The sequence below is a fragment of the Rattus norvegicus genome, chromosome 8 (assembly GCF_021556685.1).
Source record: "Rattus norvegicus strain SHRSP/BbbUtx chromosome 8, alternate assembly SHRSP_T2T, whole genome shotgun sequence".
Classification (NCBI taxonomy): Eukaryota; Metazoa; Chordata; class Mammalia; order Rodentia; family Muridae; genus Rattus; species Rattus norvegicus.
Window position 1 is genome coordinate 116,210,405 of NC_141541.1, and position 17,026 is coordinate 116,227,430.

General features: G+C 39.9%; 1 protein-coding gene across 25 annotated transcripts in view; it reads right to left on the reverse strand.

Moving 5' to 3' along the window:
* Positions 1-17,026, reverse strand: part of Rbm6 (RNA binding motif protein 6) — a 100,029-nt gene that overhangs the window by 4,438 nt on the left and 78,565 nt on the right. For all 25 annotated transcript variants that reach the window (XM_087562377.1, XM_087562369.1, XM_087562372.1 and 22 more), the window contains 11 exon segments: positions 15,168-15,434; positions 14,325-14,485; positions 12,732-12,829; positions 11,487-11,529; positions 11,122-11,203; positions 10,792-10,877; positions 10,220-10,366; positions 6,860-6,955; positions 6,110-6,370; positions 2,700-2,774; positions 593-690 (listed from right to left, as the gene is read on the reverse strand). In XM_087562377.1, coding sequence (XP_087418503.1) covers positions 593-690; positions 2,700-2,774; positions 6,110-6,370; positions 6,860-6,955; positions 10,220-10,366; positions 10,792-10,877; positions 11,122-11,203; positions 11,487-11,529; positions 12,732-12,829; positions 14,325-14,485; positions 15,168-15,434 — 1,414 coding nt within the window.

Below are 17,026 nucleotides of genomic sequence, written 5' to 3' on the forward strand. Positions count from 1 at the left end.
GGCAATATGTCACTGATTATCAGCAGACTTGATGGATCTCAGACTTGTTCTGAGATTGGAAAGTGCTTGACTGGAAACAAGTAGAGGAAGATTAAAAAGTTATATCTCCAGCAGCAGCCAATCAGTTAGTATGCAGTTGGAGAATGGAGATTCCATAGAGAAATAGTATTATTGATATAGATAGCCACTGCAGCCCTGGCTTCAGTAGCAGAAGCAATGCAGCCAGCCAGTCTTCCTAGAAAACATGCATATATTCATGTAAAAAAGTGGTCAAAGGGGTTGGGGATTTAGCTCAGTGGTAGAGCGCTTGCCTAGGAAGCGCAAGGCCCTGGGTTCGGTCCCCAGCTCCGAAAAAAAAGAACCAAAAAAAAAAAAAAATAATAATAAAATAAATAAATAAATAAATAAATAAATAAAATAAAATAAATAAATTAAAAAAAAAGTGATCAAATAGCCATGGTGGTCTTACGGGAGTTCAGACAAAACTAGCTTCTAGTAACTTCATCCCTCTCAGACAAAGTAGCAAATCATTTGCACAAGACAGTTCTATTATTAGGTCTGTAGGAAGTGGCTGGATGAAGAATGTCCTTACCTGTCTGTTTCCCTGGAGTATTTAATCCGTTTCCTTTCTGGAGAATCAAAAGACTGTAGTTTTTCCCTTCGGTCACTTCCTTTTTCTTTAAACCTTCCCTGTGGGGAACAGAAGAGCAGATTTGAGACTTCTACTTATGAGCGTTGGGAGGGGAAGTGCTATCTTGGGGGGGGGAGGGGTTGAGGTTAGGAAGATAGAATGTTGTGTTCACAGGCAGAGATCATGTGATCCTTGCATTTCAGCCTTCCAAAAGCTACCTATGCACAGGCTTTATTATTATTTTGTTTTGCCTGAGCCAGAATCTTGCCTTGTAGCTTAGGTTGACCTTGATCTTATGGAATTTTTCTTGCCTTAGCCTCAAAGCACTGGACGTAGAGGAGAAGGCCACCATTCCCAGGTCTTTTTTTTAAAGTTAAATTAAAAAAATTGAATGCTAGTGATGCACACCTTTAATCTCAGCACTGCAGAGGCAGAGAAGGCTAATTTCTCTGGGTTCAAGGCCAGCCTGGTCTACATAGTATGTTCCAGGACACCCCAGGCTACATAATAAGACCCTGTCTTGAGAAGAGAAAAAGAAAAAGAAAAACTGAGACAGGGTCTCACTGTAGCCCTGGTTAGCCTAGAACTAACTCTATGTAGACCAGGCTTTGAACTCAGAGAAGTCCTGCCTCTGCCCTCCCTACTGCTCAGATTAAAGGTAGGACTCACCCACAGTAATTTATTTATTTTTAATTACATGTGTGTTTGTGTTTGGGTATATGTTTGTGAGTAAAAGTGCCTGGGGAAGGCAGAGGTTTAGGTCCCCCTGAGGTTGGAATTACAGATCCTGGGGACTGAACTTAGGACCTCTGTAATAGCACTGACTTCTCTTACCCATGGAGTTATCTCTCTAGCCCTGTAAATATATTCTTATCACATAGGATTTGTCTAAGGTGCTGGATGTGGTGAAGCAAGCCTTTAACCCCAGCATTTGGGAGGCAGGGGCAGGTGGATCTCTGTGAATTATAGTACAGCCTGGTTTATAAAGCTAGTTTTAGGACAGCCAAGATTGTTGCACAGAGAAATCCTGCCTCAAAAGACACCCCACCCCCCAAAAAAAGGTAAGACCAAAGTAACACACACACACATGAGAGACAGACAGACAGACAGACAGACAGACAGACAGACAGACAGACAGAGACATGCCTGAGGTTAGCAGTGGGCTAGTAGTGAACTCTGCAACTGGAGCGGTGAATCTGCCTAGGTGCAGGTTGGACGGCTAGTCCATTTGGTTTTACACTAATCTACTTCCAACTTAGCTTTTAAAATAGTGAAAGATGTTATTTTCAGTAGCCCTACCTAACAATCCTTCACTTTCTCAAGTATTTAAAAACTAAACAGGGGGCTGGAAAGATGACTCAGGTGAAGAGCACTGTCTGCTTTTCCAGGTCCTGAGTACAATTCCCAGCACCCACATGACAGATCACAATCACCCATACTGGGATCTGATGCCCTGTTGTGGCATGCAAGTGTACATGTAGTTAGAGAACTCATATACATATAATAAATAAATAATTCTTTAGAACTATATTTAAGGGGTTGGGGATTTGGCTCAGTGGTAGAGCGCTTGCCTAGGAAGCGCAAGGTCCTGGGTTCAGTCCCCAGCCCCGGAAAAAAGAAAAAAAGAAAACAAACAAACAAACAAATAAAAACAAAAACAAAAACCGCCCCCCAAAAAACCTAGAACTATATTTAAAAAAAAGAAACAGAACAAAACAATATTTAAAAAAAACTTAATAATCTACTAAGGTAAAATTGATAAACAATGAACATTTCATTTTAAATACAGAATCAGAGTTCTGACAAACATATATATCATATGTTTTTTAGTTTACATTGTGGTTTTATCTTATTTACTTTTAGATAATTAATTATCCTCTCATACATTATACTTGGACTGAAGTTTCACCCTCCTACTCTTTACTCAGTCCCTCCCCACCATATATCATGATTAGGGACCCCTTTTCTTCTCTGTGTTTCTGTATACAGGAATCAGTACAATGTACAAAGTATATACCATGGAGCAGAAAGATCTGGAGCAAAGTGAGTAACTGTTCACCCAGCTTACCTCCCGTTCTCTCCTCTCCAGATAGGCTAGCTCTTGCTCTGATTGTTTTATTTTCCGGTGAATTTCCAGGTTTTGCTGAGAATACAAGAAAATTTGTGAGTATAGGTCTAGGAAAACAACAACAAAACCTGCCTAGAAATGCTTCTAGCCCTTTCCCAAACACGTAGGGCTGTAACTTTTGTTCTGACCGAGTCTCTTAAATGATTAACATACCCTGCAACAAGCAACCCTAACTAGTTCTGCCTTAGTTTCATCAATAAGGAAGCTAAATACTAATTGACACAAAAATTAATTACATGGTAAATCATATAAGAGAATTTCACTCTAATTTCTCTTTTTTTTTTTTTTTTTTGGTTCTTTTTTTTCGGAGCTGGGGACCGAACCCAGGGCCTTGCGCTTCCTAGGTAAGCGCTCTACCACTGAGCTAAATCCCCAGCCCTTAATTTCTCTTTTTTTAATTGTATGAGTATGAACCATCCAGGATTGAAGTACCAGATGTTTTTTGATCCTCCATGTGGGTGCTGGTAGGAAACGTGGGGACATCTACAAGAGGCTCTAGTACTCTTATGACTCCCCCATAGCTCATATATTTAAATGTATGGTCATTAGGAAGTAGTCTTACTTGACAACGATTAGGAGGTGTGGTCTTGTTGGAGGAAGTATGTCACTTGGGTTGGGTTTAGGGGTTTCAATAGTTCAAGCCTGGTATCTTCACTCTCTTCCTGCTGCCTACAATCCAGATGCAGAACTCTAGCTACCTCTCTAGCAGCATGTCTGCCTGAATGCTGCCATGCTTCCGTCCATGATGATTATGAACTAAACCTCTAAACCTCTGAAATTGTAAGCCAGCTCCAATAAATATTTTCCTTTTTAAGAGTTGCCATTGGGGGGCTGGGGATTTAGCTCAGTGGTAGAGCGCTTACCTAGGAAGCGCAAGGCCCTGGGTTCAGTCCCCAGCTCCGAAAAAAAAGAACCAAAAAAAAAAAAAAAAAGAGTTGCCATTGGGCTGGAGAGATGGCTCAGCACCTAAGAGAACTGGCTACTCTTCCAGAGGTCCTGAGTTCAATACCAGCAACCACATGGTGGCTCATAACCATCTGTAATGGGACCCAATGCCCTCTTTTGGTGTGTCTGAAGACATTGACAGTGTATTCATATACATAAAGTATTATTTAAAAGAAAATTGTGTCACACGATGTCTAGCTAACCAAAAGAAATAAATACATAAATAAATACATAAATAAATACATAAATAAATAAATAAATAAATAAATAAATAAAAGAGTTGCTTTGGTTATGGTGTCTCTTTACCGCAACAGAACACTAAGACAACCACAATCTGTCCAGCCCACAGTTTATCTTCTGATTTAAGGTAAAAATAATAGGAAAGGGGTCTGGGCAAGCCAAAGAAGAAAAAGTCACAAGCTGCACTCTGCCTACCACTTACCCATCCATCATCCCCAATCCCTAGACACTCTTTCACAGACCCAAAGAAATATGAAACACCAGGAGTCCAAAATAGCTCCTGTATAGCCCGGCAATTCCACCAGATCATGAGTCTATCCCAAGGATCATTAGCAGGAATTTCCCAGAATCCTAGAGGTTTCACAAAACCTCCAAAGTGGTAGCCAGGACAAACAATGTATTCAGGAAAAAAAATGAGGTTTCTCAAGTTTTGGCAAAGAAGGATTTTTAGTTCTGTATTGAGAAGTTCAAACTAGTCTCTTTAAACCTTATGTTGTAACATCTGCTAAGAAATATGAAAGAAATTATACTAAGAACATGAGCCCATCTAGAGGTTTACTTATTTCTTTTTTTAAAAAAATATTTATTTATTTATTTTATGTATACAAGCACAGTGTAGCTAGCTGTCTTCAGGCGCACCAGAAAAGGGCATCAGATCTCGTTACAGATGGTTGGGAGCCACCATGTGGTTGCTGGGAATTGAATTCAGGACCTCTGGAAGACCAGTGGGAGCTCTTAACTGCTGAGCCATCTCTCCAGCCCGGTTTACTTATTTCTTTATAATTCAGCTTGCTGGTAAGACTACTGGGGAGAATCAACATATGTCAAATAATGCCCCCAAATAGTTGTGTTCATAACTTAAAGCAACAACCACTGCGAGAAGAGACAGAGTCCTGGGATACTTATAGAGTGACAACACATTATAGCTGGACAGAACCAGGTGACACTAACAAGTATTTTAGAAGACTGGGAGCTTATCTGAGTCTCAGCTGTTAGTTAATGGCAAGTTATCTATCCTTTTCTCCTTACACATCTTGTGTATCTGGTTTGATAGCCATATTGCTTCAGTTGGGTCTGAATACTGAAGTTCTAAAATGGGAACAGGTAAAGTTTTTTTTTTTTTTTTTTTTTTTTTTTTTTTTTTATTAACTTGAGTATTTCTTATATACATTTCGAGTGTTATTCCCTTTCCCGGTTTCCGGGCAAACATCCCCCTCCCCCCAACAGGTAAAGTTTTTTAAAAATTAATGATATGTATGAATGTTTTGCCTATATGTATATATGTACACCATGTGCATATAGTACCTACAGAGTCCAAAAGAGAGAGGAGGCCAGAAGAGGGCATTGGAACTAGACTTAATAGTCTTGTGTGGTCACCATGTAGATACTGGGAATTGAACTCAAGTCCTCTGAAAGAGGAGAAAGTACTCTTTTTTTTTTTTTTTTTTCTTTTTTTCGGAGCTGGGGACTGAACTCAGGGCCTTGAGCTTGCTAGGCAAGTGCTCTACCAGTGAGCTAAATCCCCAACCCCGAGAAAGTACTCTTAACTGCTCTGTTCTCTAAGGTAGGCAAAACCTCTTAATTCACAGCAATTTATGAACTAAAAATCAGAAGAGTGGGAGGACTGGAGGCTGTCTCTGACCCTTTTCCTCCTACTCGGTTGCCTCTTACAGCATTATGAGAACATGTGCCTAGCTCGTTATGCTGTACTGGGTTGATGTCCCTAGAAGGCCTGCTCTTTTCTGAGGGGAGGTGAAAAGGTGGAGGGTAGATCTGGAAGAAAGAGGAGGTACATGGTGGGAGATAATGGGAGGAGCAGAGAGAGGGAAAACTGAAGTTGGGATGTAATATGTGAGAGAGTAAATGAAAAACAAGATAAAACAAAACAAACAAACAAGAAAAAAGTGAACCAGCAAGACAGCTCAGTGGGTAAGGGGCTTGTTATGCAAGCCTGCGTGACCTGATCCACAGAATCCACGTAAAGATGGGAGGAGAGAGAGATGACATGACCATATAGCCTCTGAATTCCACGTATATGCTCTGGCACATATGGCCACACACACATCCTGTACACACACACTCAATCTGAGATGATTAGAGCCAAGGAGGTTGAAGTGTCTTCATTTCCAGCAATGGGAAGAGTCAAACATGCCTTCCTGAAATACCTTGTGCAGGTCTGAGAGTTGCTGATGCTTTGTAAGAACTTCTTTATTGGGAAACTGCCTTCTGCAGAGCAGACAAGCCAGTTTATTCCAGTCTGTGAGTTTGTCTTCTTCATTCTCTTTCTTGGTCAGCTCCTCTCGAGGCTGAGGCTGTGCTGCTCGAGGCTGCACAGGAGGGGCCTGCTCCTCTTCCTCTTCTTCCTCATAGTCACTGTCTCCTCCATATTCACCCAGGAGACCAATTAATGGATTTACCACCTTAGGCTAGAGAAAGAAGGATAGGGCTTAGCAAAAAATATAACTTCTATTTTGGGGATATTTTGTTTGATAATGCTTTCTACTTTCTTTGTTCTAACTGATTAGGTTTGGAACATGTCCAGCATCAATTTGGTTCATCTCCCAAATGAAGTGACACAGCTTAGTCTGACTTTGTGAAGGCTAGGAAAACATGGTTGAGAAAGGAATGGGTAAGAGCAAGAACAGCATTTAAACAGAAACAGTCAGGACAGTGCGATGGCTCAGCACATGAAGTTGCTGTGTGAGCCTGATCGCTGGAGTTTAGGTCTGAAACCCACAGAAGAGTAGAAGAAGAGAACCAACTCCATAAAGTTTTTCCTTAACACACTATTTTCATTTACACTCAAGAGGAATCCTAAAACTTGGTATACATAGAATCAAAGGACCGAAACCAGACAGAGGCTTTGGAGTTCCTTCCCCTCCCATACCAGTCCATAATATTAGAATTAGCCTTACAGGAGGAGGACTCTCTTCCTTTTTCACAGTAGGAGGCAGGGGCTTCTTAAAAACATCTTCTGGGGGAGGCTTCCCCTCACTGGTACTTTCTTGAAACTGACCAATGACAAAGGTAATATTTACATGATAATCATTAATAAAAACTTGATTAAGGAGTTAGTTTTGATAAAAATCAATCGGTTTTCCAAATCTTCAAACATCTGCAGCATTACAGTGCTTTTGAAAGAACCTTTAGAAGTATAACATTTGCTCCTGGAGGACATCAGAGTAGAGTTCTTAGCATGTGAAAGGACCTCCACCAACAAACACCCATGCAAGGGAACATCTAAGTGTAATTGTGTGTTTGCAACATTTTAGGAACCAGATGAGGCATTAATCAATATATAGCGTTATTTTCTTCAGTCTTTACTTACAACCCTCCAAGACTCTAGCAGGCACTACCATTATTACCTTCAAAAGGATTAAGAATATGGTAGAGGCAGAGAACGGACCTAAACATAAAGGCAGCATGATTTAAAGTTCCAGTTATTAGATGCATAGAATCGACAAAAGTAAATCTTTTTTCACTTTTTTCTGTATTTTTACAAATGACAGTACCAGGAAGCATGAAAAAAGTTACAGATTGAACTTCAAGTAAATTCCTTCATTTTCTTTAATTTATAACTGATATGAGATGACCCAAGTGTGGTGGCTTAAGCCTTTATTCCCAGCAGTGAAAGGCAGGTGGATTGCTGAGTCTGAGGTTAGACTGGTCTGCAGAACAAATTCCAGGAGAGCCAGAACTACACAGAGAGACTGTCTTGAGGGAAGGACTGCTGAATATGAGGTGAAACCAATATAATTCTTAATAATTAGGCAAGATGTGAAAATATCTATCATTTTTTAATTCTGAAATTTTATCCTAAGGAAGTAATTTAAAGTGAAATATTATAGTAAAATTTAGAGAGACTAAAGATCCTGGTACCCTCTGGAAGGAGAGAGCTAACCCTTACAACTTGTCCTATGGCCACCACATAGAGGGTGTCCCCCTCCTAAAAAAAAAAAAGCTATTTCTGTTACAATTATACCAAGAGAAGTAAAGTGTACATACAGAATCACACACTAAAAGGACAAGGCATAAAAATGAAAGCTGACAGGATAGTTCAGCTAGTGACCTGAGGGGAAGAAGAGCACCAAGTGTACAAAACTGGCTGCATACATACATGCCATGGGATGCATAGCCACAGTGATATGCCCCCCCAAGAACAAATAAAAACAAACAGGAGTACAGCTGGGCTTGGAGTAGTGGCAGACAATCTTGGTCTACATAGAGGATTCTAGTGAGTACAAAGGTCAGAGGACAACTTGCTGGAATTGTTTCTCTTGTTCCACCATGTGAGTCCTCAGGATCAAGTTTAGGTCATCAGGCTAGGCAGCAACTACTTTTACCCATCAAGCAATCTTGCCAGTCCTTATTTTTGTTCTTTAATTTAAAAAATAAGGCAGTGAATGCCCTGAAGCTCTTGGCAAGCCCCTGCCCTAGCCTTGAGTGTTGGGATCCCAGGGATGTCCCACCATGCTTAATCTGAGTTATATTTTTTTCATTTGTAAAACGAAGAGAGCTACCATTCAGATGGAAAAAGGTAAGTGGACTTCTACACCAAGAATTAGGGTTTTTTTTTTATTTATTTATTCATTTATTATATATAAGTACACTGTAGCTGTCATCAGATACATCAGAAGAGGACATTGGATCTCTTTACAGATGGTTGTGAGCCACCATGTGGTTGCTGGGAATTGAACTCAGGACCTCTGGAAGAGCAGTCGGGTGCTCTTAACCGCTGAGCCATCTCTCCAGCCCAAGAATTAGGGTTTTGTTTTTGTTTTTGTCTTTTTGTTTTGAGGACCAGATTCTCAGTATACCACTATACTATACTTGGTCTTTTTATTTACTTACTTTTTAAAAGATTTATTCATTTATTATATATAAGTACACTGTAGCTGTCTTCAGATACACCAGAAGAGGGCATCGGATCTCTTTACAGATGGTTGTGAGCCACCATGTGGTTGCTGGGAATTGAACTCAGGACCTCTGCAAGAGCAGTCAGTGCTCTTAACCACTGAGCCATCTCTCCAATCCGATATTTTTTAAAAAAACATTTTTTAGTATGTATGGCTTCTTTTTTTAAAGGTTTATTCATTTTTTTCTATATAACTACACTTTTGCTGTCTTCAGACATACCAGAAAAGGGCATTAGATCTCATTACAGATGGTTGTGAGCCACCATGTGGTTGCTGGGATCTGAACTCAGGACCTCAGGAAGCACAGTCAGTGCTCTTAATCTCTGAGCCATATCTCCAGCCCCATGTATGGCTATTCTTAGCTTTATGTATGGCTATGCACCACATACATGCCTGGTACACAGGGGAATCAGAAAGTGAGCTCTATCCCCTAGAACTGGAGTTACAGGCAGTTGTGAGGTACCATGTGGGTTTTGGGAATTGAACCTGGGTTCTCTGAAGAGCAGTCAGTGCTTTTTTTTTTTTTTTTAAAGATTTATTTATTCATTTATTATATATAAGTACATTGTAGCTGTCTTCAGACACACCAGAAGAGGGCATCGGGTCTCCTTACAGATGGTTGTGAGCCACCATGTGGTTGCTGGGAATTGAACTCAGGACCTCTGGAAGAGCAGTCGGGTGCTCTTAATCACTGAGCCATCTCTCCAGCCCGCAGTCAGTGCTTTTAACCACTGTTCTATCTGTCCAAATGCCCCTTCCTCCACCCTCATTATTTTGTTGTTTATAGAAGATATATATATATATCTTCTGTACCTGGATTTTTGGAACAGGGTTTCTCTTGTAGTCCTAGCTGTCCTGGAACTTGATCTACAGACTGGGGCTGGTTTCAAATTCTAAGATTCACCTGCCTCTGCCTTTCAAGTGGTGGGATTAAAAGTGTGCACCATCACTGCTCAGTTTTTGTTTTTTTCTTTATAAGATTTATAACACACACACACACACACACACGTGTATGTATGTATGTATGTATGTATGTATGTATGTATGTATGTATGTACGTACGTACGTACGTACGTATGTGTTTTGCTTGCCTGTATGTCAGTGCATGCACTTAGGAAAGGATTTAGATCTCCTGGAACTGACTGGAATTATAGAGTTATGAGTCCCATGTAGGTGCTTGGTATCACACCTGGGACCTCTACGAGAACAAGATTTCTGAACTGCTGAGCTCTAGCTCTTGCTCGTCCTAGAGAATGTTTACAGTGACTCTGCACCTTAAACCTAGACCCTCTCTCTTTACAGTTGCCATGTTTTCTATGTCACTATGTGATAAAGACCGCAACTCACAAGCGATCTCACCTTTGTCACTCCTCTGTCTTTTTTCTCCTTGCCATCTCTTTTAGATGTTTCCTTCTTGCTATTTGACTTTCCTTGACTGGTAGATTTCTTTTCCTTGATCTCTTCTTCCTCAGGTGACTCAGGGTCCTGGGGCACATAGACTTCTTGCTGTGATACAATATGAAAGAAATAGATCTACAGAATGCTTGTTTCTCCAGAATTTTAGGCTTAAGGAACATACTTCCCTTCAAGGCACCAGAATGTCTCATTTACAAGCTGAAGAACCCTTATCAATCTAAGATACCATTTAAGGGGCGAGTATACATGGATACCACCACTGAAGCTCTCAGAACAGTGCTGTTCTTACCTGTAATGCCACAGGGCACTGATTTTCCATATAATCAACAGCTCAGATTCCATAAACTTTCCACTTTTCAAGCAATGAGCATCCAGAGAATGCAGAGAACCAAATACTCAAAAGTAACACATTGTGGGTACTTTTCTCAAAAGACTACTAACAGAGCAAATAAAGCAAAAAACAAAACAAACAAAAAAAGAAACAAAACAAACAAACAAAAAAAATCAAAACTAACCTGGGTGTTGGGGTCATAGTAAGTTCCTGCCAAGGGGTCATAATAGTAGCCAGTAGCAGAATCATATATGTAGCAGTCAGATGATGCTACATGGAATAAAATCAGAGCCAGCATTAGTTCCTGTCAAATAAAATTGTTACTGGGGGCTTACTAAGAACAAATAAATAATTAGAGTGGCCAATTCAAATAGGGAAAGAGCCTATATGAGATATACTTTCATTGTTAGGTTAACAATCTCTTTGCTACCTTTGTGATCAGACGGATTTAAGTAACAACTAGTAAGTCGGGGGAAAAAAACACACCAAGAAAAACAAAACGAAAGTTACTTACACTGCTGCCCTTGTCGATTTGTATCTGAGGACCAATCTGAATTTCTATTTCCTCCTCTTCTATCTCGGAAATATTTTTTACCCTATTAGAGAAAGCAAAATTAAATGCTATAAGCATTATAGCATTATAAAAGTGTACAACCAGTCACTAATCTTTTTTTTTTTTTTTTTTTGGTTCTTTTTTTTCGGAGCTGGGGACCGAACCCAGGGCCTTGCGCTTCCTAGGTAAGCGCTCTACCACTGAGCTAAATCCCCAGCCCCACAACCAGTCATTAATCTTAACAGTCATCAACTGCAGGAAATTCAGTCATCCTTTTAGTTGTCTGAATATTTTAAAAATGACATTCACCATATATTAAAGCCTACCTGATAATAATGCATGTGGTCAGAGTGGTCCCCGGAATCATTTCTGCAATACAAAACATGACATATCAAAAGCCTGTTACCAAAAGCTACCTGGGGACTGGCTAATCATACAGATTCACTGAAATTCTTCCTCATCATGTAGAAAAATGCACCAACCTAGACAGCAAGCAGGTTAGCTGATCCAGATCCTTGACTGAAACAGCAGCAGATTCCTGCAAAGTAACTTACTGGAGCAAAACAATCGACTAAGTGGAGGTGGTAAAGCAAAGCACCTCTGTAACTCGTCTCTCTGATGAGTTATCTCCTGTCATCACCTTTTCGGTAAAGATTAGTAAAGAAGAGTAACTGAGTCAGACATTCCAGATGACTGAGGCCAGGACAATAGCAAGACTATATCCATTTACTGAGGACACTAATAGATGCAGAAACATTCAGAGGCTTTTTTCCCTGCATATTTAAACACATCAACCAGGTGCCCTTACCCAAGGCTGTAACCTTTGCCTTCTGGAGACTGAAGCAAGAGGACTGCTATGACTGAGGTTCAGGCCAGTATGGATTATAGTGTGAGATTCTGCCTCAAAAAGGCAATACACAACAAAGCACTCATAAGCCCAAAACCAACTTTACTGGTCCCTAAAGATAGTAGGCTGTCAAAGTCTAAAGCACCCAGAAGGGGTTGGGGATTTGGCTCAGTGGTAGAGCGCTTGCCTAGGAAGCGCAAGGTCCTGGGTTCAATCCCCAGCCCCGAAAAATAGAAAAAAGAAAAAAAAAAAAAAAAAAAAAAAAGAAAGAAATCAAAAAAAAAAAAAGAAAAGAAAAAAAAAAAGCACCCAGGAATACTTTATGCTTATTTATTTATTTATTTATTTATTTATTTATTTATTTATCTATGTATGTATGTATGTATGTATGTATGTATGTATGTATGTATGTATGTATGTATAAGGTCTTGCAATAGACACTTAGCTGGCCTGGAACATGCTATGAGATTAGGCTGGCACTGTACTCAGATTCACCCGCCTCTGCCTCCTGAGTGCTGGGATTAAAGGCTTGCCACATCATGTGCAGGTGGGAATGCTATTTAAAAATGAAAACAATTCTATAATTAGAATAAAGCACCTACAGAAAAAGAAAACGTATAAATAAGTATCTGAAACAGCTCATGCTGGGAAGTCACAAATGCCCTACTATCTGTCTCTTGTCCAGGAAGAACAATTTCTTCCCTAAGACTGGAGTGAGCCTTACCTTCGTTTTCCAGTGGCCAAGTTTACAGCTACCATCTTCCCATCAATGCTAAACGGTGGATCGAGGTTCTGCAAAATCTTCACTACTCGAAGAGCTTCCTAAAGAACCAAAGACAAACTTGACCCCAAAGATAAACAGGGCTACATCATTAGAAAAAGAACCAAACATAATTTTTAACTTGTTAAAAGATAAAATTACTACAGATAATGCTTTGGTAATACTTTTTTTAAAAAATAATTTTATATGGCCAGATGTAGTGGTGCATAACTTTAAACTCAGCACTAGAGAAACGAGGGCAGGTAGATCTTTGTGAGTTTGAGGCTAGCCTGGTCTATAGATGGAGTTCCAGGACAGCCAGAGCTTCACAGTGAGACTTGTCTTAAAAAAAGCATGTGCACGCGCACACACATACACACACATATATATAAATATTCTAACATATTATACTATATATTAATAGTTATATTAAATTATATTACATAAATGTCTCTATACAAAATATAATATAAAATTGAAATAGAATATAACATATTTAGATAACTTATATCTAGAAATATATAAATTGCATATTTGTAGGTGTATGCACACCTAGTGCCTGAAGATGCCAGAAGATGGCAACAGACCCTTTGGATATGGAGTTATAGATAGTTGTGAGCCAAAATGTGGGTGCTAGGAGTCAAATCCAGGTCCTCCCAGAAGAGCTGCAAGTGCTCTTAACCATTGAATTGAATCATCTTTCTACCCTTTTCTGGTAATAATTTTTACAGTAAGAGCAGGCTGGTAAAAATAACTGTGGTGTGTGTGTGTGGTGTGTGTTGGATGTAAGATCTCATGCATGATACATAAGCACCAAGCTATATAATCACTTTTTTTTTAATTAATTTTTAATTTAAAGATGGGAGTCTCCTTGGGCTGCACAGGCTGGCCTTGAACACACACATTGTAGCACATGAGAGTCTTGAACTTGCCAACTTGCTACCTCACTCCCTAGGGTAGTTGGCATTTTAGGCTGTGCCGCCATGTCCAACTAAAAATAAGCCTTTGAAATTCCCTTCTCTTAGGTTGCAATTCCTTTAGATCCAGTTTACAAAAAGTCTCTGGCAACTTTCTAGCATATCTGAGAAATAACGATTTGCATTACTAGTTTTAGAGACCCTATCTCTCAAAACAAACAAGCAAACAAAGAAGTCTATTATACACCTTTTAGAAAAATAGGAAATGTCTTATTACTATCAAATATAAAACCATTTTAAGAAAAATTTAGAAAAGACACTAAAATGTACAAGGGTTTGGTGCTTAGATCTGTTCTCAAAGTCCATACAGAGTTCTGTTATTTTAGGGCAGGAGCTTACCTAAATGAACATTAGTCCCAAAGGAGAGAATTTAGTACTGATTCTTCCCAACCTCCTTCCCTCATTATAAACTGAGACAGTGGCTCACTCTGTAGCCCAGGCTAGCCTTGAACTTGTCATCTATATGCTTCATCTTCCAGGATGCTAGGTCTATAGGCATGGACACTCATACCCTGCCTCTCCAAACATTATTAAGGCTTCATCAGTCATCTGTCCTCATTTTAAAGCAAGAAATACTCACTGCATGTGAGTCGAGGTCTATAAAACCATAAGTGTGACCCATAGGGCCAGTTCTGTTCTTGATGATACGGACATTGGCAGTAGTGAGATGCACGTAGGGCTCCAGCACTTCAACTATCACTTCGGGTGGAGTAGAACGATAGATACGTTTTAGCATAATTGCTGAATGAAACAAGCACAGAAAGAGATATTAAGGATAGAGACATAAAATTTGTAGTGCCAAGAACTTAACAGTCATTTTTAATCTACATACTATTTTACTCTACAACATCTTTTTTTAAATTATGAAATACTTCTCACGTTTCTTTTTATTACCAATACTTAAAACCTAAAATCACAGGGCTAGAGAGATGGCTCAGTGATTAAGAGCACGGACTGCTCTTCCAGAGGTCCTGAGTTCAAATCCAGAAACCACATGGTGGCTCACAACCATCTGTAATGAGATCTGATGCCCTCTTCTGGTGTGTCTGAAGACAGCTGCAGTGTACTTATATATAAAATAAGTAAATCTTAAAAAACAAACAAACAAAAAAAACCCCACTAAAATCACATCTTACTGCATTTTAAAAACTATACAGTAATTTGCTATATAGAAGCTATAGCTCCGGGGCTGGGGATTTAGCTCAGTGGTAGAGTACCTAGGAAGCGCAAGGCCCTGAGTTCAGTCCCCAGCTCCGGAAAAAAAGAACCAAAAAAAAAAAAAAAAAAAGCTATAGCTCCTGACGAGTAAAGCTGGCTGAAGACAGCACCTTCTAAGCCAGGCGCAGTCCCACTAGTGTATACAGCAGCTGGATAGAGGCTACCTGGGCTTCTAATCTATCACCTAATTTGACAAATCACTCACTTTTGCTCTCTCCATCCTGGCGAGTCTCTCCAGACCATGACTCCTTTTCTCGGTCTCTTCGGAAAGTGAGTCCTTCCCTTCGAGAGTGAGGGAAGTATCTTTCTGTCTCTCTCTTCTGATGTCCCAATCTCGACTCTTGGCCTTCCTCCCGCTTCCTGAGTTCATGCTCCTTATCAACAGGTCGTGGCTGGTTGGGCTGTTTTTCTGAGGGTACTGGAATGGATGTTTTCTGAGGTTGAGGATAGGATACTAGTTCTTGCTTGACTTCTGTCAGTAGAAAAATTTAAATAGAAAACACATAAGACTTTATGAAACTAATAAATTCCTTTAATATCATGTTGGAAAAACCTACAAAAATTTTGATGGTTCTTGAGAAAAGGTCATTAAAAAAATTAATCAGGGTCTAGAGAGATGGTTCAGTGGTTAACAGCACTTGCTGCTCTAGTAGAGAACTTGGTTCAGTTCAACATCACATGTCTGCTTATAATCCTCTGTAATTGCAGTGCCAGGGAGTCCTATTCTTTTTTCTGGCATTTGTGCATACCAAATATTCAAGTGGTACACATTATGTACATGCAGTAAATATGCACATAGATTTAAAAAAAATTAATCACGGGTCTGAAGAGATTGCTTGGCAGTAAAGAGTGTTTGCTGCTCTTGCAGAGGACCTGAATTTGTCTCCCAGCATGTACATGAGGCTAGGCAGCTAATATTTGTCTCTTTGACCTCAATAGCCGCCCCCTGCCCCACCCCACGTGTAGTTTACACTCACACTGACACATAAAAATACATTTTAAAACAAAACACTCAATCCTAATTGGAAGCTGAAGGAATGGTTCAGAAGAATAGTCTTGTATAAATAGAATAAATTTAAAAACAACAAGCAAAGCCCAGCATGATGGCCCATGCCTTTAATTCAGGTGGCAGTAGCTGGCAGATCTGTGTCTGAAGCCAGGACAGCCAGGACTGTTATACAGCGAAATCCTATCTCAAAAAACCAAATCAAACCAAACCAAACAAACAAAAAGAAAGGGCTTAGAGATGGCTCTGTGGTTAGGAACACTAGCTGTTCTTCCAGAAAACCTGGGTTCAATTCCCAGCACCAACTTGATAGCTCACAACACCTGTGACTCCAGTTATAGCTGCAGTTCTTGGCTCTCCAGGCACCATGTGCACATGGGCCACAGCTAGACAAGCAAGCAAAACCAATACATACAAAATAAAAAATGGAACGCAACAAACAAACTAAAAACAACAAAACTAATCACTTACCTACTTACACACATACAATAAATTCATCTTAATACCTGCTGTGCCTGGTTATTATTTCCAACAATAGGAACATGTAGGAACTAGCACTTGGGAAGCTCAGCCTGATGATCATGAGTTTGAGGCTGGTTGGGGCTACATAGTGAGATTCTGTCTCAAAAAGGCAAAACTAAAAGCTGGTTTTGACAGCACACATCTGCAACAACATCACAGTCCTTAGTAAGAACAGGCAAGAGAACCAGAAATTCTTCAAGGTCTACAAAGTGAGTTGAAGGCTAACTTGGGCTATATTAGACTGTGTCCCAAAATCAAAATTTGGGAGACAGAGGCAGGGAGATCTTTGTGACTTCAAAGCCAGCCTGGTTTACATAACAATTCCAGGCCAACTAGGGCTACGTAGGAAGAACCTACATAGTCTCGAACTAGGTCCTGTGTTAGAGCCTCAGTGTACAGGACAGAAAAAGAGGAAGGGGAAAAGAATAAAGGGTAAAGGGAAGAGATAGAGAAGGAGAAACAATGTAGCCACAAAAGTAGCAAAGACATAGTTGCTAAGGACTTAGTGGCATATACCCAGAGAACCTGTCTAGATG